Genomic DNA, 19,863 nt, shown 5'->3' with positions numbered 1-19,863 from the left:
CCGCCAGCCCCGCCGTGGCGCGGGTTCTCCCTCGCGCGCGAGGCAGGCGGGCCCCAGGGGCTCCTCAGCCGCTCATTGGCGGCGGGCCGCGCGCCGTGATGGTGTCAGCGCGCGGCGCAGGGAGGCCCCGCCACGCGCTGTGCGGCCCGGCCATGTCGCGCCTCCCGCAGCAGGGGCTGGTCCTGGCGGCCCGGGGCTGGCGCGGCGCCGCAGGTCAGACATCCCTCCTTCCCCACACCCCGACACCTCCCGCGGCTCCGGTAGCGACACCCGGCTGTCGCCGCTTACAGCCCTGCTTTCGCTTCTCGGGTCGCGGGAAAGCGGCTCTCCCCGGCGGCGCAGTGGCAGCCCCGGTCAGGGCTGAATCTTGGGGAAGAACAGGCAGTAACTTGAATGATAAAGCAACGGTAGAAAGCTCCTCGCTGCCTTCAAGGTGTTGCTTTATTTAATGCTCGCTGTGTCGCCTCGTTTGCGAGCTGCCCTGTTTGTCTGCTATGTATGTGCAGAAAAACAGTAGAATCATCAATTCTAAACTAGACTGCACAAAGGACTGCAGTTGCATTTCACCGCCCATGTCTCCAATCAAGCATCACATAGTGAACGCTTCATGTTATGACTATTAGTTGTCATTCATAAATGATCTTCAGTTAGAGGCTAAGCATACTGGCTCCCACAGCAAATTTACGATCTGTATGTTCTGCTGTAAGCCTTGGAGTCTCAACTACCTGAAAGGAAGATGTTTTGCTTGTGTTTATCCTTGCTTATGCTGGTAAAGAGTTGATAGTATTTGTTCTAAGAATGACAGCATAAATTGGTTTTCTAATAGGCACGTGGTAAGTAACATAAAGAGCAACAACTTTCCAAAACATTAAATAGATGTTTACCTTCTGACTGCTCTCTCCTTCCTAAAGGTCTGGATGATACGTATTCAGGCACAAGCACCTCTGCAGTTGCAAAAGCTGTGACTGAGAATTCTAAAGTCTCTGACAATTCATTTTTAATTTTAGATTTTGTCTTATTGTGCCCATTCCCAGCTCACAGATGCATACTTGTAGTTGTCTTTAAAACTCACCTGCTTTGGCTGTGTGTGGATTTGGAAGTGGCATACATAACTATTCCGTTTGGCTAATGCTGCTGCCATGGAAGGTCAATACATAAACAGGGACTCTCAGGTATCGTCCAGACAGGAAAAGAAAGTCACATTCCTTTGCAGCATTATTAGTGAAAAAACAGAACTATAAAGGCCTTGAAAACATTCTAGTTGTTCCAGATGAGAGAAAATTTTTGAAGACATAATCAAGAAGAGACAATATACAGGTGTGGTGCTTGGAGCCCTGTGGTGTTTGAGGGAAGCAAGGGAGGGAGAGTGTTGAGTGCCTCATGAACACCAGTTGTATGAACTGGGATGTGCAAACCAACAGAGTTTCCTGGGTTTTGTTGCTGGATTGTCAGGTGTAGCATATGTTTGCTTCTTTCTCACAGCTCTGCAGTTTTTTAACTGGAAAGTTCGGATTTGTTTGTTTTTTTTTTTTTTTTACCTTGACATGGTGTGTATCTTTTCCTCTAGTTTGCAAGTCATGTGCTCTCCGAAGATTTTCCATCCAGCCTGCCCAGCAGAAGAAGATTCCAAACCGGTACTTGGGCCAGCCCAGCCCCTTTACACACCCACATCTGCTCAAACCAGGTGAGGTTTGGGCCCTACATAAGCCAGTCACTGATATTTTCTTGTCTCTGTTTTTCTGAATGTATTGATTTGCTGCATCATAAAGTTTTCTGTGGTTTCAGCAGTTTCTGATTACCTTCATTAGCCAGTAATTATATTTATTAGGTAATTTCCTTGTCTGAGATGATACTGATTCCAAAAATAGGCTTCACATATCATGGCTTTCATAGCTTCTTTCTTTTTTTCTCATGATGTACTCAGGGTTGTTTACTTGGGTGCTGCATACCTTTTGTGGCAGTGGCATTTTGTGGGCTCGTTGTCCTGCAAATAAATACGATTTTTATTAAGAGGGAATCTTTTGTGCAAGCTGAACTGTCAGAATGGTTCATATCCCATGTCTCATGAGTCCAAAACAAGGGTGCAGTTCAGCAAAGGTGAATGGGGCGGGACATTGATAGATGGACACCACTTGTCTAAACAATGTTCCCTGTTCAGAGAAGTATTCAATATGAGGAAAAGGAGAAAAAGAAACGTGTGACTATGAAGTTAGACAGTAGTGATAGAAGTTTGTGCATTTGAAAGAAGTGATAGAGGTTGTGCTTTCTTTTTGAGATTCATGAAAATGAGCATGTAGGCATAAGATGACTACACTTAAATCTAAAAACAAACAAAAAATTGCATCAAAAATATATTCAAGAATATGTCCAGGAAAACATTTTGTGTTCTTTCATGATGGATATAAAGAGAGAACAGATGAATGTGTGTGTATATATATATATATATATACACAGTTCTGTATTTAATTGTGGAATAATTCAGGTCAGAAGGAACCTCACACAGTTAACAGGTTCCCCCTGTGCTCAAAGCTGGGCTGACTTCAGCATTAGATCAAGGTGCTCAGGGCACTGGTTGATGGCTCACAATAAATGAGGCTGACTCCTTAAAGTGCAGCCGAAGCACTGGAAGTAAATTCTAGCTATCTGAAATATTTTTCCATTTAATAAAGTAGAGGTGGTTTCCTTGAAATAATATAACATTGTTTTATTGCAGTTATTGTTTTAAAAAGCAAATACCTTTAATGCAAAGAGAATTTCCAGGCCTCACAGTTGGAAGACAGCTGGGATCCCCATGTTTCACCCCATTGCAGCTTCTGAAATTCACTGGACTGTGGCAGTTAAAAAGCTGACTGGAATGCGGTGGAACGTAGGAAATTTACAGTATAACATTGTGGAATTGTGAGACCAGATTGCATTAAAACAGTTTCTGTGTTCTCTGTCATTTCTACAATTGCCGAGTAAAATAAATGTGATGGGTGTTCTGGGTTTGTTTGGTTCTTTTTAAAGACTTTCATATCTAATAAGTATTGAGGATATAATCAAAAAGGTGTTAAAATTAATGCAAATAGAACTTCCCTCTCCCACTGCACTCATGCAAGAATCCACTTGCAGTACAAGACAAATGTCAATTTTTGTTACAAAATTGTCACTGTGTAATATATGAAAGAGTAAGAAAAGATTATGAAAATTGAAAGTAAACAAACAGTATCAAAATTCAATCTAGGTTAAAGTAGGGTATTAGCCAAAGTACTGATTAAGGCTCTTACATTGATTTAGATCATAATTAGGGAGTCTCACAATTTTAAAAATACATACTTCAGCTGTTGCTGGTTGTCCTTTGAACTTCAGTCCTGTTTTGGTGAGTATCTTGATTGCTCTACTTCATTCCTTTTGGGACTGGAGCAGTTGAAAGAGTACCTTCATCTGAGAGATCATTTGCTTAGTTAATGTTATTAGAAATACAGTATTTAACTTTACAAAAATCTGAATTGTTAAATATTGAGAAAAGCTACATAGAAGATCCCTTAACAGGAGTCTGATGGCAGCCTGCAGTCCATGGTTTCTGGAGTCTTGTGACTGCTTAGACTCTGCAACCTCTGTGCTTCTGCCTGATCTCACAGAATCTCTGACACTAAGTCTGCCCCTTATGGTTTGGAAATCGTCACTTTATGAGTTGACTTAGTGTGTATTTGAACAAACATTCTAGCTTTATCTGAGGAAATTAATGCTCAACCTCAGGAGGTAAACTTCTGTTCAATGTCCATGCTGTGAAACCCATCAGTTTTTAGCGGTCAAAGTGCAGTTTGCCTTGCCCCTTCCCGTTTTTTTTACACGTTCTCTGCAAACATTTGGATGTTTGTCTAAATCCACCAGGTTTTGTGATTTCTACCTTTGCACAGAAATATATAACACAGCATCCAGTTGATTAAAAACAATGTCTGTCTTTGCATGATGGAGAAGCAGCCTGAATGAGGCTGTGCTGTAAGGGTGGAAGCTGAAGAGGAGCAAGGGAAAGGCTTGTGAGGGATTACAAAGAAGCCGTGCACATCTAAGGCATTAGGGAGTAGGCAGGAATCAGGCATGTGACTAGTAAAATACCCTTTGTGCCTTGAATTTCTCCATCTGATTTGTTTTGTATTCACAGGAGAGGTAACCCCAGGATTGTCTCAGGTAGAATATGCTCTTCGCCGACACAAACTGATGGTGTTGATCCAGAAGGAAGCCCAAGGCTGGGATGGTTTGGACCACACAGTGATTCTGCTGTCCAACCCCACGTACTACATGAGTAATGACATCCCCTATATTTTCCACCAGGACACTAATTTCCTGTACCTCTGTGGGTTTCAGGAGCCTGACAGCATCCTGGTGCTGCAGAGCATTCCTGGCAAAGCGTTGCCATCTCACAAATCCATACTTTTTGTGCCCCGGAGAGATCCAAATCGAGAGCTGTGGGATGGGCCCAGATCAGGCCCAGATGGGGCAATTGCTCTCACAGGAGTAGATGAAGCTTACAACATTGAGGAGTTCAGGCACTTGGTGGCCAAGCTTAAAGGTAAGAAAAAATAGAGAGGGAATGAGATGAGGATGTGGTCTGCAGAGTCTGAATGGTACAGGTTTGGGAGGTGGTCTGCAGAGTCTGAATGGTACAGGTTTGGGAGGTGGTCTGTGATATCACTCTGAGACTAAAATGAACTTGGGGAGGGACAGGGAGTATGGCTGTGGCAAAGGCAGTTGGAAGTTCATGTTAGCTCTTTGAGGGCCACCAATGAAATGTAGTTTTGAAAAATTCTGACTTTCTTCTGTATCCATGTGAATGCCAGTCTGCATATCTGTGACATATTAAGGAACAGGATAAGACTGTGTTGCTGTTTCAGTCATATATGCTTGCTGACAGAACCAGAACCAGATGACGTATAGGGAGCTTGGAGGTTTTTTTCTTCATAGTAGTCTTGGAAAACGATCCACACAGGGAGCTTGTTAGTCCACTCACATTTGGCTAATGATGACTTGCCCCCGAAATACAAACACTGCTGTCCTTTAAAAATATTCTGCATCTCACATCACCATGTAGCCTCAATACTTATAATCCAAGGGGAACTTAAGTGCATTATAAAATGAAGATGAAGAGGGCTCATGACTGTAATAAGGGCAAATGTGACTTTGGAGGGGTCACACAACTAGAGGGAGAGAATTCCGGAGCATTAATTATCTTGAAATCAGTTATTTTGTTTCAAAAAACGACATATTGAAAATGGCTAAGTCACAGGGCAAAGGATGATCAGAGAAAGCATGAAATGTGTGTGAGATACATGCTGAACAAACCTACTTAGCTTGAAAAAGAGAAAACAAGGCAAGGTGTGAGATGTGTATAGTTGGGGAAAGTATGAGGATGACTATGATTGATTAATTACTGGTTTTCCTAATTTAAAAATAAAGGGAATTAAATTATCACATGGCAAGGTTTGGCACCTCTTAAGCTGTAGATCATTCATAGAAGTTTGGAATATCAAAATTAAAATGGAATGAGGAGTTTGCAATTCTTTGGGGGATATGTCCATGAAAAGCAGTAAATCAGTTAAGGGCAATACTCTTTAATGAATGCTCAAGCACCTGCTAATGGTTACTGTTACCAAAGAAGGAGGGCCTGGGTGGACATCAGCAGTGACTCACCATGGCTTTTTTACTCATTTGCATTTAAAATGTCCTCGTGAGGAGAATTCTGGTGTTAGCTGATGTTCTGAATAAATTTCCACTGTGAGTAAATGTGTTGGTTCTCAGTAAGCTCATCTTCTTTGAATGGCTGAAATAAGCTGTTGTTCACCTAAGTGTCCTGAGGCATTGTTGATAAAGGTAAATTGCTTTCCATGAGTATGGACAGGCCCGATGGGAGAAGATTCAGAAGGTGCACTGTGATGTGTTGGCTGCTTAGCTTACACAAGTGCAACTTTGACATGTGAACTCTGAATGGATCTGAGCCACATGTATATATTCAGTGGTGGTTGTAAACCCCATTATTGGCCCAGAAGTGGCGATTTGTCAAATCTATATGCTACAGATCTCATTTAGGAAGAATGAGTTAGTTTAGTATGGGGGGGACACTTCTACATTTATTTTAGTTTGTGTCAACTTCTGTTTTGTATTCCAGGTGAATCAAACATGGTTTGGTATGACTTGAGAAAACCAGTGCATGCAGAGCTGCACTCCGACTACATGCAGTCCCTGACTGAGGTAAAAGCTCGGAGCAAAAACCGCATCCAGGATGTTCGACATCTCGTGCAAAACCTTCGTCTGATCAAATCCCCTGCAGAGATTGAAAGGATGAAGATAGCTGGCCGGGTGACAGCAGAGGTAATGGAGTTGTGTGCTCTCCTAATGAACCAGTGCATTCCCTTTATGAGGTGACATGAGTTGGAAGGAGAGCTTTGGTCTAATCTGTTACTGAACTGCTCTGTCTCAACCACTGGCTGGGCGTGGCTCCCTCCAGAGTACAAGGAGAAATGGGAAGACTGCTTGGACTACCAGATTTTCTCAATTAGCACAACTCCAGTGAAGAAAAGCCAGCAGCTGTTAGACTTTGTTTAAAAGCAAACACTGGTCTTTTCACAGTCTTCCCAGCTTCATCTCCGCTTTCCAAAATAATTTTCTTTCCCATCTGTTCTGTTTATTTTGAGGAAACAGGATTTTTATGAAAATGTTTCCTATGTATGTGTCTGCATTCCCCCTTCACCCTCAAATACTTTTTTAACTCATTGGCCACTTTTAAACAAATCTGACAGATACCTCAAATGCAGTTACATTTTCGTCAATATTATTAAAATAGATAGCCAAGTAGAAAAGAGAGGCGCAGGTTGTCCTTCTCTGAAAGAAAAGCATAAGGCAATCCTATTATACCTGAGGGAATCCATAGGCGAGACAACTTCTAAAATGCTAAACCAACTAAAATGCTAGCCTCAATCATCTAATCCTTTTTTTTTTGTTTTTCCCTCCAAAAACTAGAGTCAGTCATCCCCTAAATACAATTTCATAGGGTATAGATCTTAAGTGGTTCTAGTCTTGACAGCACTTTCACTACAGAAGTTGGTGATAGCCTTTGATTCTAGGCCAGCTGATTTTAGGCCTTCCTCAAGAGACAACAGGTGGAAAAAAAACAGTTCAGCCTCCTTTGCTAACTGCAAGTCCCTTCTTTTTCACAGGCTTTCACAGAGACGATGTTTGCCAGTAAATCCCCTGTGGATGAAGCCTTTCTGTATGCAAAGGTGAGTACTTCGTAGCTGCAAGTGAGATAGAAGGGCCGGATGTTGGTTTTCCTTCCAGGAAACCAGTAATGTCAGATCTCTTTATCATGTGTCCCACTGTAGCACATTTATTTACCCAACTCTTGTGGTTCCTTGGACATGCAGAAGAGTCAGTGTGAGGAATTCTTCAGCTGTGTTTCCTGTACCCTCATTTAAGGAGTGTAGCATTTTTCTAAGTTTCTCTCTGTTGATGTCTTTTTGTACTATATTGAAATGCAAAACCTGCTAAACAATTGGAGATAAAGTTATTATCTTATTCTATAATCCAGGTCTGTTGTACAAAATTTAAGTAGCTATAACACCTGTTTGTAAAGCCTGTTTCTCTGGCCTCTTACTACATCAGATTACCACAGCATCTTGAAGCAGTTTAGATGCCTCTCAGTTACAAAATAAGGACTAATTGGCCTGCACATTTGGTGAGGAACTTTGTAAGGAATTGCAGTGAGATGCCAGTTCAAGAAACATCAGTAGCATTTCACTGTCTGTTACAACATGGATGGGTCTGTGCTGACATGGCACTGGCAGTACTGAGTTGAAAAAACGACTTCAAAGTGTATTTTACAGATCAGTTTTTCAATCCGGACCAGGATCATTACACCTTTGCTCCATGTAGGCATTCTGGAGTGCTCTGTCCCATGTGATTTTGGTAACCATAGAAAAGACATGCTATTAATATGTTGAGAGTCTTTATAGATGTAAATTTATTAATTTCCATGCTTTCATCAGCTTCATCGTTCAAGAAAGGTAAAGATCTCGAGACTTTTGGTGCTTTTTTCTTCTATCCCCTCAAACATAAAGGTAGTGCATGCTTTCAAACCTTCTTAGTTCAACAGCCATGAAAAATAGATTCTACTGTAAATACGCTGGTACTTTGCAGTTTTAAAAGACAGAACCATGACTGTTACCATGCTGTCATATAGGATCTTTGAAAATGCACAAAGTCATATGGCAAATAAGAGCATTACTTTATATAAGAAAAAATCCTCACCTGGATATATGATAATGTAGTGAATGTTTGAGACAGTATTGAACAGCTTGTACCAGATAGAGCTTCTTGGAGATGTGATAAAGGCTTGAAAATCTCCTGAAAATGTGGATGGTTCCGTATTTTATTTTCCCTGCAGAGTTCTTGAAAAATATATTGACTGCCTTCGTTTAGTCAACTCACTTTCCAGTTTCATTTTGTATTGTAGAAATCAAGAAAACAGTTGTAGGACAAGAATTATTATGGTTTTAGGGCAGTTAATCACCTGAATCAGCACTAATGGTTTCCTCTCTGTGTTGTTACTCCAGTTCGAATTCGAGTGCCGGGCTCGTGGTGCTGACATCTTGGCGTACCCCCCTGTTGTAGCTGGTGGCAACAGATCAAACACTTTGCACTATGTGAAAAATAATCAGCTCATCAAGGTAACCCTTGTGCTGTCCAGTAACTTGAAATGCAGTGCTGTGACACATATATATGTTCCCTAGCTGCTGCTTGTTTTGACTGAACAGATCAAAGCACTTAAATACATATTTTTAAAGTGAGCAAGGGAAAAGAATCCTGCTCTGATTAATTTTACTGTCAGTGGCAGATTCAACTTGTCTTTCTTTCCTCACAGTTCTTGCTGCAGTATTTTCTAAACAGTGCAAGGACTTGCAAACAAGGTTACAGATAACTTAATGAACGTCTGCTCTCATAGCAGCTGGCAGTGCTGGGGGCCTCACAAAAAATGGGAGCCACTGTCTCAGGCAGAGCAAAGGCACTGGCAGGGATCTTCTGCTGTCACTTGCATTCCTTGGCCTGGCTTTGCAATATAAGGGCAAAGTGCATTCCTGCTCTGGTGAAGCTGAAAAACATTTTGGTTCCATGTAACCCTGCAAAGCAGGGAAGAGGAACAAGTGGGGAACGGATCAGCATTAAATGTCAAGAGGTGTAAAAGTAACATGTTTTGTCTTATTTTGAAGATTCTCATTGAATTGAACCCTCTCCAGCTTTCCTGACAATAGGTCTTTAGATTCAGATAAGTATTTTCAGGGACAGTGTTCCCTCACTGCTCTGCTCACTATTTACTTTTCAGAGGAGCATATTTTTTCTCTGTCTTAATGCAGAATGAAACTTTCCCACTAGCATTGTCTTTTCTTGAAGCTGGCACGCTAGCAGACCTTGAAATGATCTGCGGAGACAAATGTACAAAAGATATGACAGGCTGCTTTTTGGCAGGAAGAAGCCTCCTTTGTTGTTCTGTCATCCAAGGTCAGGGTGCACCGCTGTAACTCCAGTTGCTTCTGTTATAGTTGTTCATTTAGATGGCTGTCACTTGTTTCTTTCCAAAACTATCAAGTAGGAGGTTAAACCCATAAGCTTGGCTCTTCCTTTGTGGGCTGCTTCATACAGATCTTGTTTCCAAATAGGCTAATGAAGTGTCTAATTTGGGAGGTATCTGAGTGTTTCATTCAGTCTTTTACTTAGGAGGCTCTGCTTTAAAGAAAGAGGACAAGCTCAGCATAAGGCATTTACTGGACAATCAAACCACAGGCTGAATTCTCTTAGTCAATAAATTGTTACTTTGCTTGTTTAATTGCTTGGAAGATGGCAGGTACTATATTTTCAGATTTGCCTTAAAGAATTCAACCAGCTTTTCTGAAAAAAGTTAAAAAGTACTATTTAAATTGATAGTTGATGGCCTGTCTATTCAGTGGGATAGTGAGATATGCTCACTGCTGGTTTATCTGCTGTGTGTCTGTGTCACTTAACTGTTCACAATGATAGCAGCTAGCACTGGAAGTAGCATTAACAGTGAAATTCTGCTGCTTTATTCTTTCCCTTAACATGCTGCAATTATGCATTGTCATTCCACACCATGTCTCCTGGCACAGTCATGGATCTGTGGAATGAGTGGAATGAATTCTGCATGTAGTGTAAATCTATAGAGAATTTAATCCAAACTTTTTGAACATCTTCTCTATTTGTTGTTAGCCCCTTTAAGGAAGGAAAGCAAAGCAGTAGTTTTGTTCCTGGCCTTTGTCTTTTTTCTGTGTGACTTTTTGGGAGATGTGCAGTCATTTATATGGAACAGTTTTGCTGAAATGAATTGGAGAGTCACATCTCCAAAAAGTTTTTTCATCACCAGATCCAGAAAGATACGTTAAAACTGTCAAGAAAGTACTGGAAGGGAAAGGGAAGCTTGTACAAGCTATTCACCAGTGCATTTACAGCAGCGATACACTGTCAGATTTTGTGATACAAAGTGATTTTGCTGGGTCCTCCTATTCTATGACAAGGGTAAATTTGTAGCTGTTAATTATCCTGTGGGGAGCTCAGAAATGCTGTGCTTTTGTTGCAACCCTCTCTGTCTCAGTGACTTATAGCTGAGAGCTGTAGTGAAAGGAGTCACGGGCATAATTTGCTGGAGTAAGAGATCCAGGTGTGAATAGGACTCATGTCTCAGAGGGCAGAACAGTTCAAGGCAAATGCCTTTTTCTTCATCTTAAAACTTCAGACACTAGATAAGCGTAACAGTCAGAGACTACCCTGCAGAGAAACAATCCAACTGGAATAGCCTATTTATAAACAGTAGTACCTGGGGTATTACTCTGCAAAAGGAATTCACATTTCTGCAGCTGCATTGTGAAAATAGAAGCATAACCTCCTTTCCTGATTTCAGACAGAAAAATCAATTAATAGCTGAACTGACCCACAGAGCGTTCTTTCCTGTTGTTGTCCAGGATGGTGAACTGGTCTTGCTAGATGGTGGATGTGAATTTTCCAGCTATGTGAGTGACATCACACGTACCTGGCCTGTCAATGGAAGGTATGCTGCAATAAGTTTTTTTAAGAATTTTGATAAGCTCTTAAATAATTGATGGACTGGGTGTGTGTTTAATCATAGTTTTACCATGTCCCATTCTGTGGTGCTTCAGAGTAATCAAATTATATAAAGTAATCGTTCAGCTGTATTCCCCACTGCCTCATTAATTACTGTGTGAATATGTGTGATTAATGCTATTTTCAGCTATTAGAGCATACTTAAAGTGCAGAGAGGGCTTTTGTACATTCAGCTGTGGCTGACTCCAGCTGTATGTAAGAAAACAGGAGTTTCAGTTGATGTGTACATAGCTCTGCCAGTTGTGAATTTGCTGGTGTGGCCTTTCATGCAAGAAAACAGTTGCTTTGCTTTCTGGTTTTCCCCTGCTCCATCCTTGAACTGAATCTGTTCCCAGAATAGGCTCTGGGATCAGAACCTCTTTACTTTTGGAAACAGAGATTTAATTGTGAGATATTCCTTTACTCAATGGCCTTCAGGTTCACCAAACCCCAAGCAGAACTGTATCAAGCTGTCCTGGATATCCAGAAGTCCTGCTTGAGCCTCTGCTCCCCTGGCATGAGTCTGGAGAATATCTACAGCCTCATGCTAAGCCTTATTGGACAGAAACTGAAAGACTTGGGCGTCCTGGAGAGCAGCATCACTGACAGCCATTTCTTCAAGGTACTTCAAGTTTTTTTTTTTTTTTTACTCTAGTTTGCTCCTATAAATCCTGATTGTTTTACCCTTGGGTAGTTTTAGGGCTTTAATTTGGGTCAGGAATGTGGTTTGGGGATGTCTCTTTTAATTGCTGTTACACGGTGCTTTAATTCATGTTGTGGGCTGGTTTCAGTGCAGGAATGAATTTCTCTGGTTGGGCTTGGTTGAATCCAAGATGTGTTCCAACCATTTGGTGCACAATTTGGTCTGGAGGTAAGACTGAATCCCCAGTCCTACCTGCACATAGTGTGACTATTTGTTCCTTGGCTCTTGCTGTTTCACTCTGTAGGTCCATTCCCACTGCTCTGTACTACTTGCCAGGGCAGAAACAGCTTTAAAGCACAGTCTGAAGGGAACTACAGGCATATGGGCACTAATACAATATTCTGGGTCCACGGTTGACTGCAGGCAGTTATTTGTACTTTTGTGGTCTGTTCGATGCTGCATAAATCTGCAGTGCCATCAAAAGGTTCAGCCTATTCTCAGTCATTCCACCTGCTGCCTCTTCTGCACCATTTTGTGTTAGTACTGGGATTCACAGAGCTACATGGCGAACAAGACTGGGAAACTGGTCTGCCTTAGAGCTGAACTTGCAGATAAATAGGATTGGTTTGCAGTTAGAGAAGTTTATCCGGTGACTCTCACTGCAGAGCTGTATGATTGCTGATGCCAATACTGCAAAGATGGCGGAACCAGGTGACGGCACTACGGCTTTTGGCAGCCGGACAGGTTCCTGCCGGGTTTAGTCGTGCGCGGTGCCGGTGCCATGGCCGGCGGACGGAGGGTGTCGTGCCGGATTCTTCCGGCAGGTGGAAGCACAGCCAGACGGGAGCGGCGCCTGCAGCTCAGTCCCCTGGGAATGAGGAGCGTGGAGCAGGGAGGAGTTCTCGCTGATTCCTGCTTTGGAGGGAGGGAGATTAGGATAATGCGGGGGAAGGCAGTGTCCGTGCCTTGTAGATGGATTAAAATCATGCTGTAGCTACTGAATGAAATCAGCACAGCATTTGCTCTGCTGTGCATAGGAGGCCACTTTCACAGCCCAGAGCAGCTGTACCCACTGCTATCAGTTGTGAAGGTCTGCTGATGGGAGTCGTGCAGGGCTTGGGTGTTTAAGGGATAGAAAGGGTTGGGCAGCAAAGCTCAGCGATTTGCAAATTGACATCTTGCCTAACATGCTGACATGGTGATGGGTTTGGGCTGTTCTTTTCAGTGCAGGGGAAAGGCAATCTACAATGTGCTTATAATAGGTACTGGTGGGTTTTAAGGGCCATCCAGTTCTAGTAAGTGGAAGGCAGGCCCTGGTGACCTAGGCATGGCACTAAGACTGCTAGTTAAGCACATAATTATTCCCTTTCTTTTCGCTATCTTTTGTATTGGAACAAGCTGGGCTGTGTTTAACTGCCTCTGTGACACTTGCTCTGTCTTCTCTTAGGCTGTTCGAAAGTACTGCCCTCATCATGTGGGCCATTACTTGGGCATGGATGTTCACGATACCCCAGATATATCCCGATCGCTCCCGTTCCAGCCAGGCATGGTGATAACCATTGAACCAGGTAAAAGCAGTCAATGGTGGATAAAAACATACAACACTGAGGGTGACAGTATTGCCTTTCAATAATTTGCTGGTCCTGCAGACCAAAGCATTCAAATCTGTTCTGGTGAAGCTGGAAACTATAGCAGTATTGGAAAGCATTAAGTTATTCCCCTCCCAAAGTCATGACAGTATTAGAAAACCCTATTTCCTTCCCAAACATAGCCAAGATAACACCTAGTGGGAGTAAACTCAGGAAGCAGAGTAGTGTAGAGCTCAGGCTGTACAGCATAGATGAACTGCAGTGCTGAAATCAGGGTCGATTCACTTGTGCTGCATTCTGTGTTCTTGCCACTGAACTTCTACCAGTCACTGGTAATGTCTCAAGCACTGCAGTCTGCAATTACAGGGATTCACAACTTAGCTTTGCAAATTAGGCATACTGTGAGGAATCTTTCTTTCTCCTTGTCACTAGATTTGGAGCTGTCAGCTGGAAACTTACATTTAACGTTTGCTTCTTCTCTCTTTATTCAGAACATGGTTAAAGTCATCATTGTGAATGTAACACTGAGAGCAAGAAGTCTGAAAAGGCCAGGTGTAACAATGGAAGTTTTTATTAATGTGCTGATATCTATAGGCACAGAGGGACACTTTCCTTTCTTTGCCCACCAACAGCCATGAGTGAGAAGAGAGTAACTTGCCATATTAAAAATTCTCAGGATCAAACATGTTATGTTACTGAAAGTCCAGCTCTGCTCTCCTAGTGGTGCAGTAAGGGAAAGGTGGTGTTCTGGAGGGTGCTGTATGTTTTAATTCCCTTTCTTCTTTCAGGCATTTATATCCCTGAGGATGATGTGAGTGCTCCGGAGAGGTTTCGTGGTATAGGTGTGCGCATTGAGGATGATGTTGTGATAACAGAGGATGCACCTCTTGTCTTGTCTGCTGACTGTCCCAAGGACATCTACCACATCGAGCAGATCTGTGGCCGCAGCTCATGATGCCCCTTCTCTGCCTCTTGCATCCTCCTTGGGAGACACAGCCCCGTAGGGATGCAGATCCCTTAGCTGGCTGTAGTTGCCAAGTGATGGAAGGCACGGACAGTTGATGGCTGTTTCCAAGACTGGGACTGGGCAGTGGAACGCAAAGGGCTTGGATATTGAGGGATGAAAAAACAAAGCAACCTTTTCTGTGCACAATTTTCTTCTGATTTGTGCTGACGTTGAACTGTTGTATGATGTGGGAATGGATTCATCCCTCTGCTATGTGGATCTATGTGTTCTGGGCTCCTTGGGAGGGGTTGAATTTTGTCAGTGCCACCAGATGCATAGGTACAACAGCAGAGACCAAGGCTCCCTTTTTCCCCCCCTTAGCAGCAGTTTCACAACAGTCAGATTTCAAAAATGAGGCTTTTATAAATGCTGGTTAGGGATAAGAAAGTCAGCTTGAATTTTATAGAACCATGTACGGAGAGAGTCTGGTTATCAGGAAGATGGGTTTGGTGGAGAGGTGGTTGTATTTGAAGCCCATGGAGAATTTTTTTAGTATTTTAAGGATAAGGATGTGTTTAGGCCCTGTCCAGGCATATGCAAAACCGACCCGCAGCAGGGAAAAACACCTTGTCTTTCAGCTTGTTGGAGTGTTTTTGGTAATTTCAAAAAGTACAAATAGGGCTCAGAAGGTTAGACATATCTATTCTTGCTGTCTTCCACATTCCCTTCCTTTTGTCCCAAAGGTCCATTCCTTTTTCCTGCTCGGAGTCCCTCTCTACCCTAGGAAGCAGGGCCATGTTGATTATGCTGGACTCCACTGGTGAGCTGTTGGTTGTCACCCAGGTGTGAGGTGTCCAGTTCTGGGACAGTCACAGCACCTTTCTTGCTTATGCTTGCTGTCTGCTGTAAGTGCCAGCAACTTCAGCAGTGCAGTTTTGAAGAGTCTGCCCTATGGCAAGTGTCAAGTCTTTACATGGCTTTTATATGGAATTATTGGAATTAAAAGTAATTCTTCTTTTCTGAATTCCGAGGGCATGATAAGAGCTGACTTTTGGGTTTTTCCAAGTGCTCTGATATTTTTGAAGCAGCTGCAAATGTCACTGAGGCTAGCCTGGATGAGGAGTAAAGAAATAGTTTTCTACCTTGAACATCAGCCTACCACCCAGGCCATTGTATGCCATAGTAAATACACCTACTAGAAGCAAGCACAGCCTCTGTGTATTTACTGAAATATTTAGATAATCAGCTATTTAAAATGTCTGAAAAATGCCTCTCATCAGAGCATGTCCTATTATTTACCCTTGCTGTTGCATCACCTTACTTCCTTTCTTATGGTAGCTTTCAGTGCTCTTCATCTATGTTACTCTAAATTTTATTTCTCTTCTCTTCCTAGATTGTCTATTTTTGATGCACTATGTCACCACTTCCTAATCCATTTTACTTTCTTATCAGCATCACTGCCTCTCCCCAGTTTGGCCTAATTCTCCACAGTGAATGTAGCCAGAAGCATGTGGGGAAGGTGGTCAGGGTTCTGGAGTTTGACATCTGGCTCTGTTGCTGTGTAATCTCTAGAAAAATCTGCACTTCTTTTTCCTCTTTTTTCCCCTCTTTTTTTCTATGTTTCATTTAGTGAAGACTAAGTGGGCAGTGTCTTGCATCTCTCATTGCATTTAACGTGAGCTGGGTGCATGCACTGGGGTTTGGCTTTTGGCACCTGAAAGGCAGCCAATGTATGCCATAATTTTATTTTCTAAACGTGACAAAAATAAATGCTTTTACAGGGTTTAGTGTATCAAGTTTCACCTCTTTAAGGGAATCTGCAAGTGTCTGATGGCAGTGCTTGTTAAATACCCCTGTGTTGCAGCAATAGCTACAACTGTTAGAGGGGAGTCTTCCTAAGTATGAGCACAGACCTGATGAATACTTCTGACATTGTTCTGATCTGTAATACATTTGTTCCAATTACACCTGTTAGAACCACATCAACTGGGCCAAATCTTGGGGATTTTGAAACTATGTAAGCAGCTTAAAATAACATGAATCCGAGAGACATGTGTGGGCTGATCTGCACATTTGCCCATGCATCTAACAGAGTTAATAATGGTACTTACTGTAAATTATCCTCTAAAATGCATATATACAAATTATTTTTAAAATAAAACAATTTGTAGAAAGTAATTTCTTGGGCCATCAGGTTGCAGGCTGTTGAACAGATATACCTCTAGAAACAGCATTATTTTTCAGGGAGATTTATAAATTGTGTGTGACCTGTCTTGGACTTGAAATAACATTGTCAAATGTAGGCACATGCTAATTTCCACTCCTCTCGGGAAAATCCTGCAACTTGTAAACACCAATAGTTCTTAGGAATGCTGCAGTTGAATGTTTCTGTTAGTAAAGAAGTGTTTGTTACCCTGCTGAGTGGAAAGTAATGGATCTGCTAGGGCTGCTGACTGTGTCTGATTTAGGCCATGCACATTCTGTAATTCTTCCATTGTATTCAGCTGTTTTTTCGGCATAAATTGCTGCTGGTTTCAATCTCTTGTTCCATGTAAAAGGTGCATTTGGCAGAAGGTATTAAATCTGCATCCTATGAACCCAAATTTTTGAAGCCTTTTTCTCACTTGTTGCAGAGGTGAATAATCTGTGACTGACCTACACACATGCTGCAGTGTCCCTTGCAAACAACCAAATCCTTGAACACTTTACACGACCTTCATTAAGAAACCAAGAGCTTGGTTCTCTGGCTACCAGCACGGCACATACCTCTCCTGTATCTCCCCTGTTGCTGATCCCATCCTGCCACACTGTCTGTTTCTGCCACAGAAGAGATTCCCGACTCCAGCCACTTGGGTGCAGGAGCAGCTCTCAGTGGTGGCACAAGTCGACAGCTGCTTGATGAGGGCGTTGGTGGGATCATGGGAAGTGAAAGAGAAATTGAGGTATACACAAATTCACATGGGGAGAGATTCTATTTCATGTGGCACAGGTCTTAAGGACATCAGAGTATGAGAGAAAATGAGAGCCAGCCATCCCTATGGAGAAGCTGCTTTGCTTCCAGAGGAACCCTGAGAGGCTTTTGGCTTTCCCACTTCACCTTCTACCAGGGGACTGCTTTGCCTTGAAGAGAAGTAGTAAAGTCCTGTTGTTAAATACAGTCTGAGCAGAGGCACCAATTTGCAGATTTGCTGGTGTCATCAAAGTGGAACGAAATTTGACATTTAACACAATTTGGCATTCTACCTCTATGGGGAAAAATACAGTATGTATTTTCTAAAATTGCATTCATTATTTTGTGAAGGAACACAGTGTAGGAAGTAGCAAACTGAGGTAGCACAGTAAAGAGAATGGAGATGGAGAGTTTTGGGACTGTACAATGCAATAAGAGAAGAATCAGGAGAAGGCTGTGATTTGGAGCTGCAAGGATGTGTGCCAGGGGGATGGGAGAGCAAGGAGAGAACAACAGGCTATAAAGTGGCTATGCACTATGTTGTGAGAATGGTGCAATAGCTCCAGAAAACTGGTTATGCTGTTTCATAACCCTGATTGATTTGCCCTTCTCAGTAGGGAGGAACAAAAGAGTCAGATTGTATTGATGAACTTGGTATTAACAGTTAGTTTAATTATTTCTTTTAAAAATCAATAGAATTATCATATGAGAAAGTTTTATGCAGTTTCAGGTTATTGATTAGGTGTCATATTTTAAATAATGCGAAGGGAAAAAAGTATGTTTCTAGGCAAAATCTTCATTATGATGGAGGGAGTAAGGCTGAGGTTACATGCTCTTATGCTATCCAAATTACTGCTGTGGAAATTGAGTAATTACTCCCAGGAGAATTACCATAAGGTGAAAAGAGTTAGGGTTAAACTTAGGAAAAAAAAAATCTGTATGAGATAAATGATAAAAATGTTTTAATTGTGATATTTAATACTTTATGTAATTGGATAGCAAAACTCTGCAGTGACATAAATTAATAGTTTTAAATTTATTTTAAACTGAGTTGTCCAGAAGCCTGTACAGGCATCTCTTTATTAGTATGTAGATATAAAGTCCATTGAAGTTTATAATTCTGACATCATTACAGTACATCTGTTAAATATGCTCCCTACATGTGTGCACAGTCTCCACTTGATTAAAAATCATCCTTTGGACACTGTCACAGTGCTGGCTCTAGGAGTGGGTCTATAAAATTCACTGTATTTAAGAGATATAACAATAAATTATATTTTAAAGCAGTATTTGTATTTGAAATGGGCAATGAGGCACCATGGGCTCAGTGACACTCAATTACAGCTCCTTTCTCCTTCTCAGTTTGTCTTGCTTCCTTAACTGCCTGGCAGCCTTGAGCCTTCTTCCCTAGCAGCAAGCGGAGCAATGAACCCCTGTGTTCCTGGAACAGCTTATGCCTTAGCTTACCTGGTTGTTTCTCTGAAGAACTACCCAATATTTGGCTAATCAAAACCAAGCTTTTCAGAAGACGGGCAGAAAGGAACAAGGAAGAATTTCCAGCTCCTCCATGAGTGTATTACCTTCACTGGCTGACTCATACCATGTATGCCTTTTTAACAACCATGACAGAGTTATCCATTAACAATGGCAAAGGGAAAAAAAAATCCTGTCTGGGTAAGCCTGACAATGAGATTTTTGGACAAAGAGAACGTTGACAAGTGAGCTGGTTCTAGACCCAGAAGTGAGAATGTCTACTATAGGCAACAATATGTTCTTCCACAGGGATGCTGGGGAAACAGGTAGCAATGCAGGAGCAATATGCAGTCTTTGGGAGCTTTTTGCAGATGCTAGTCTCAGACGTGCTGTGGTGGAGCAGAAGTGACAGTGGTTAAAGCTCTGTATTGGGTTTTTTCCTCCCAAGACCATAAAGAGCCTGTGGCTTTTTAAAGGAATCTCAGTTTTTCATAATTCAGGCAGAAATATTATGGAGGCACAAGCTGAGAACTCAGCCTGTGGTTCAACTAGGAGTTGTTGGCATTCCAGTGAAAACTTTTAGAAATGTAGTTCTTTCCAGGGAAACAGCTAACTGCCCTTTTTTTTTTTTTTGTGAGCAAACCAGGCCAATATTAATAATACTTTATGAGAGGGAGAGGGAGGGAGAGAGACTCAGATTCTTTTTATTCCCAGCAGAGCAAGGCTTCTCCCTCTATGTGCCTTTGGGATATTAATGCAAATGGGATTGGCCACTGATCCAAGTTAAGATTACATGATTTGACTCTTGTACCAGGAAATAGTTAGCAGATGTCAGATAATCTCTTATCATGTGAATATTTTACTCAGGTAGTGCTTTAAGTTTGGGGGTAATATACTTTTCTCTTTCAGTCTATTATGCACAGAGAGTGTAACATACAACATCTGTTTTGCCTGCGGGAGCTACAACCAGCGCCTCTGTAATTAATAGTATTACATCTTCGTCATGAGCACCCAGCAAATTATTAGAGTCATTCAGAGGAAGCACAGCTGCTAATGGCACAGCAGGGGGTTGGGTTCGAGCTTTCTCTACAGGCCTTGTTCCAGGCTAAAAAACCTGGTG

General features: G+C 42.1%; 1 protein-coding gene across 1 annotated transcript; it reads left to right on the top strand.

Moving 5' to 3' along the window:
• Positions 1–72: 72 nt before the first annotated feature.
• Positions 73–16,923, top strand: XPNPEP3 (X-prolyl aminopeptidase 3). The gene is made up of 10 exons (XM_014882647.2): positions 73–213; positions 1,568–1,684; positions 4,145–4,552; positions 6,146–6,348; positions 7,194–7,256; positions 8,589–8,702; positions 11,004–11,089; positions 11,581–11,764; positions 13,233–13,353; positions 14,163–16,923. The coding sequence occupies exons 1-10, from the start codon at positions 99–101 to the stop codon at positions 14,327–14,329; spliced, it is 1,578 nt and encodes a 525-aa protein (XP_014738133.2). The 5' UTR covers positions 73–98; the 3' UTR covers positions 14,330–16,923.
• Positions 16,924–19,863: the final 2,940 nt, after the last annotated feature.

Source organism: Sturnus vulgaris, chromosome 5 (assembly GCF_052056855.1).
Source record: "Sturnus vulgaris isolate bStuVul1 chromosome 5, bStuVul1.hap1, whole genome shotgun sequence".
NCBI lineage: Eukaryota > Metazoa > Chordata > Aves > Passeriformes > Sturnidae > Sturnus > Sturnus vulgaris.
This window is presented reverse-complemented; position numbering and strand designations above follow the sequence as displayed.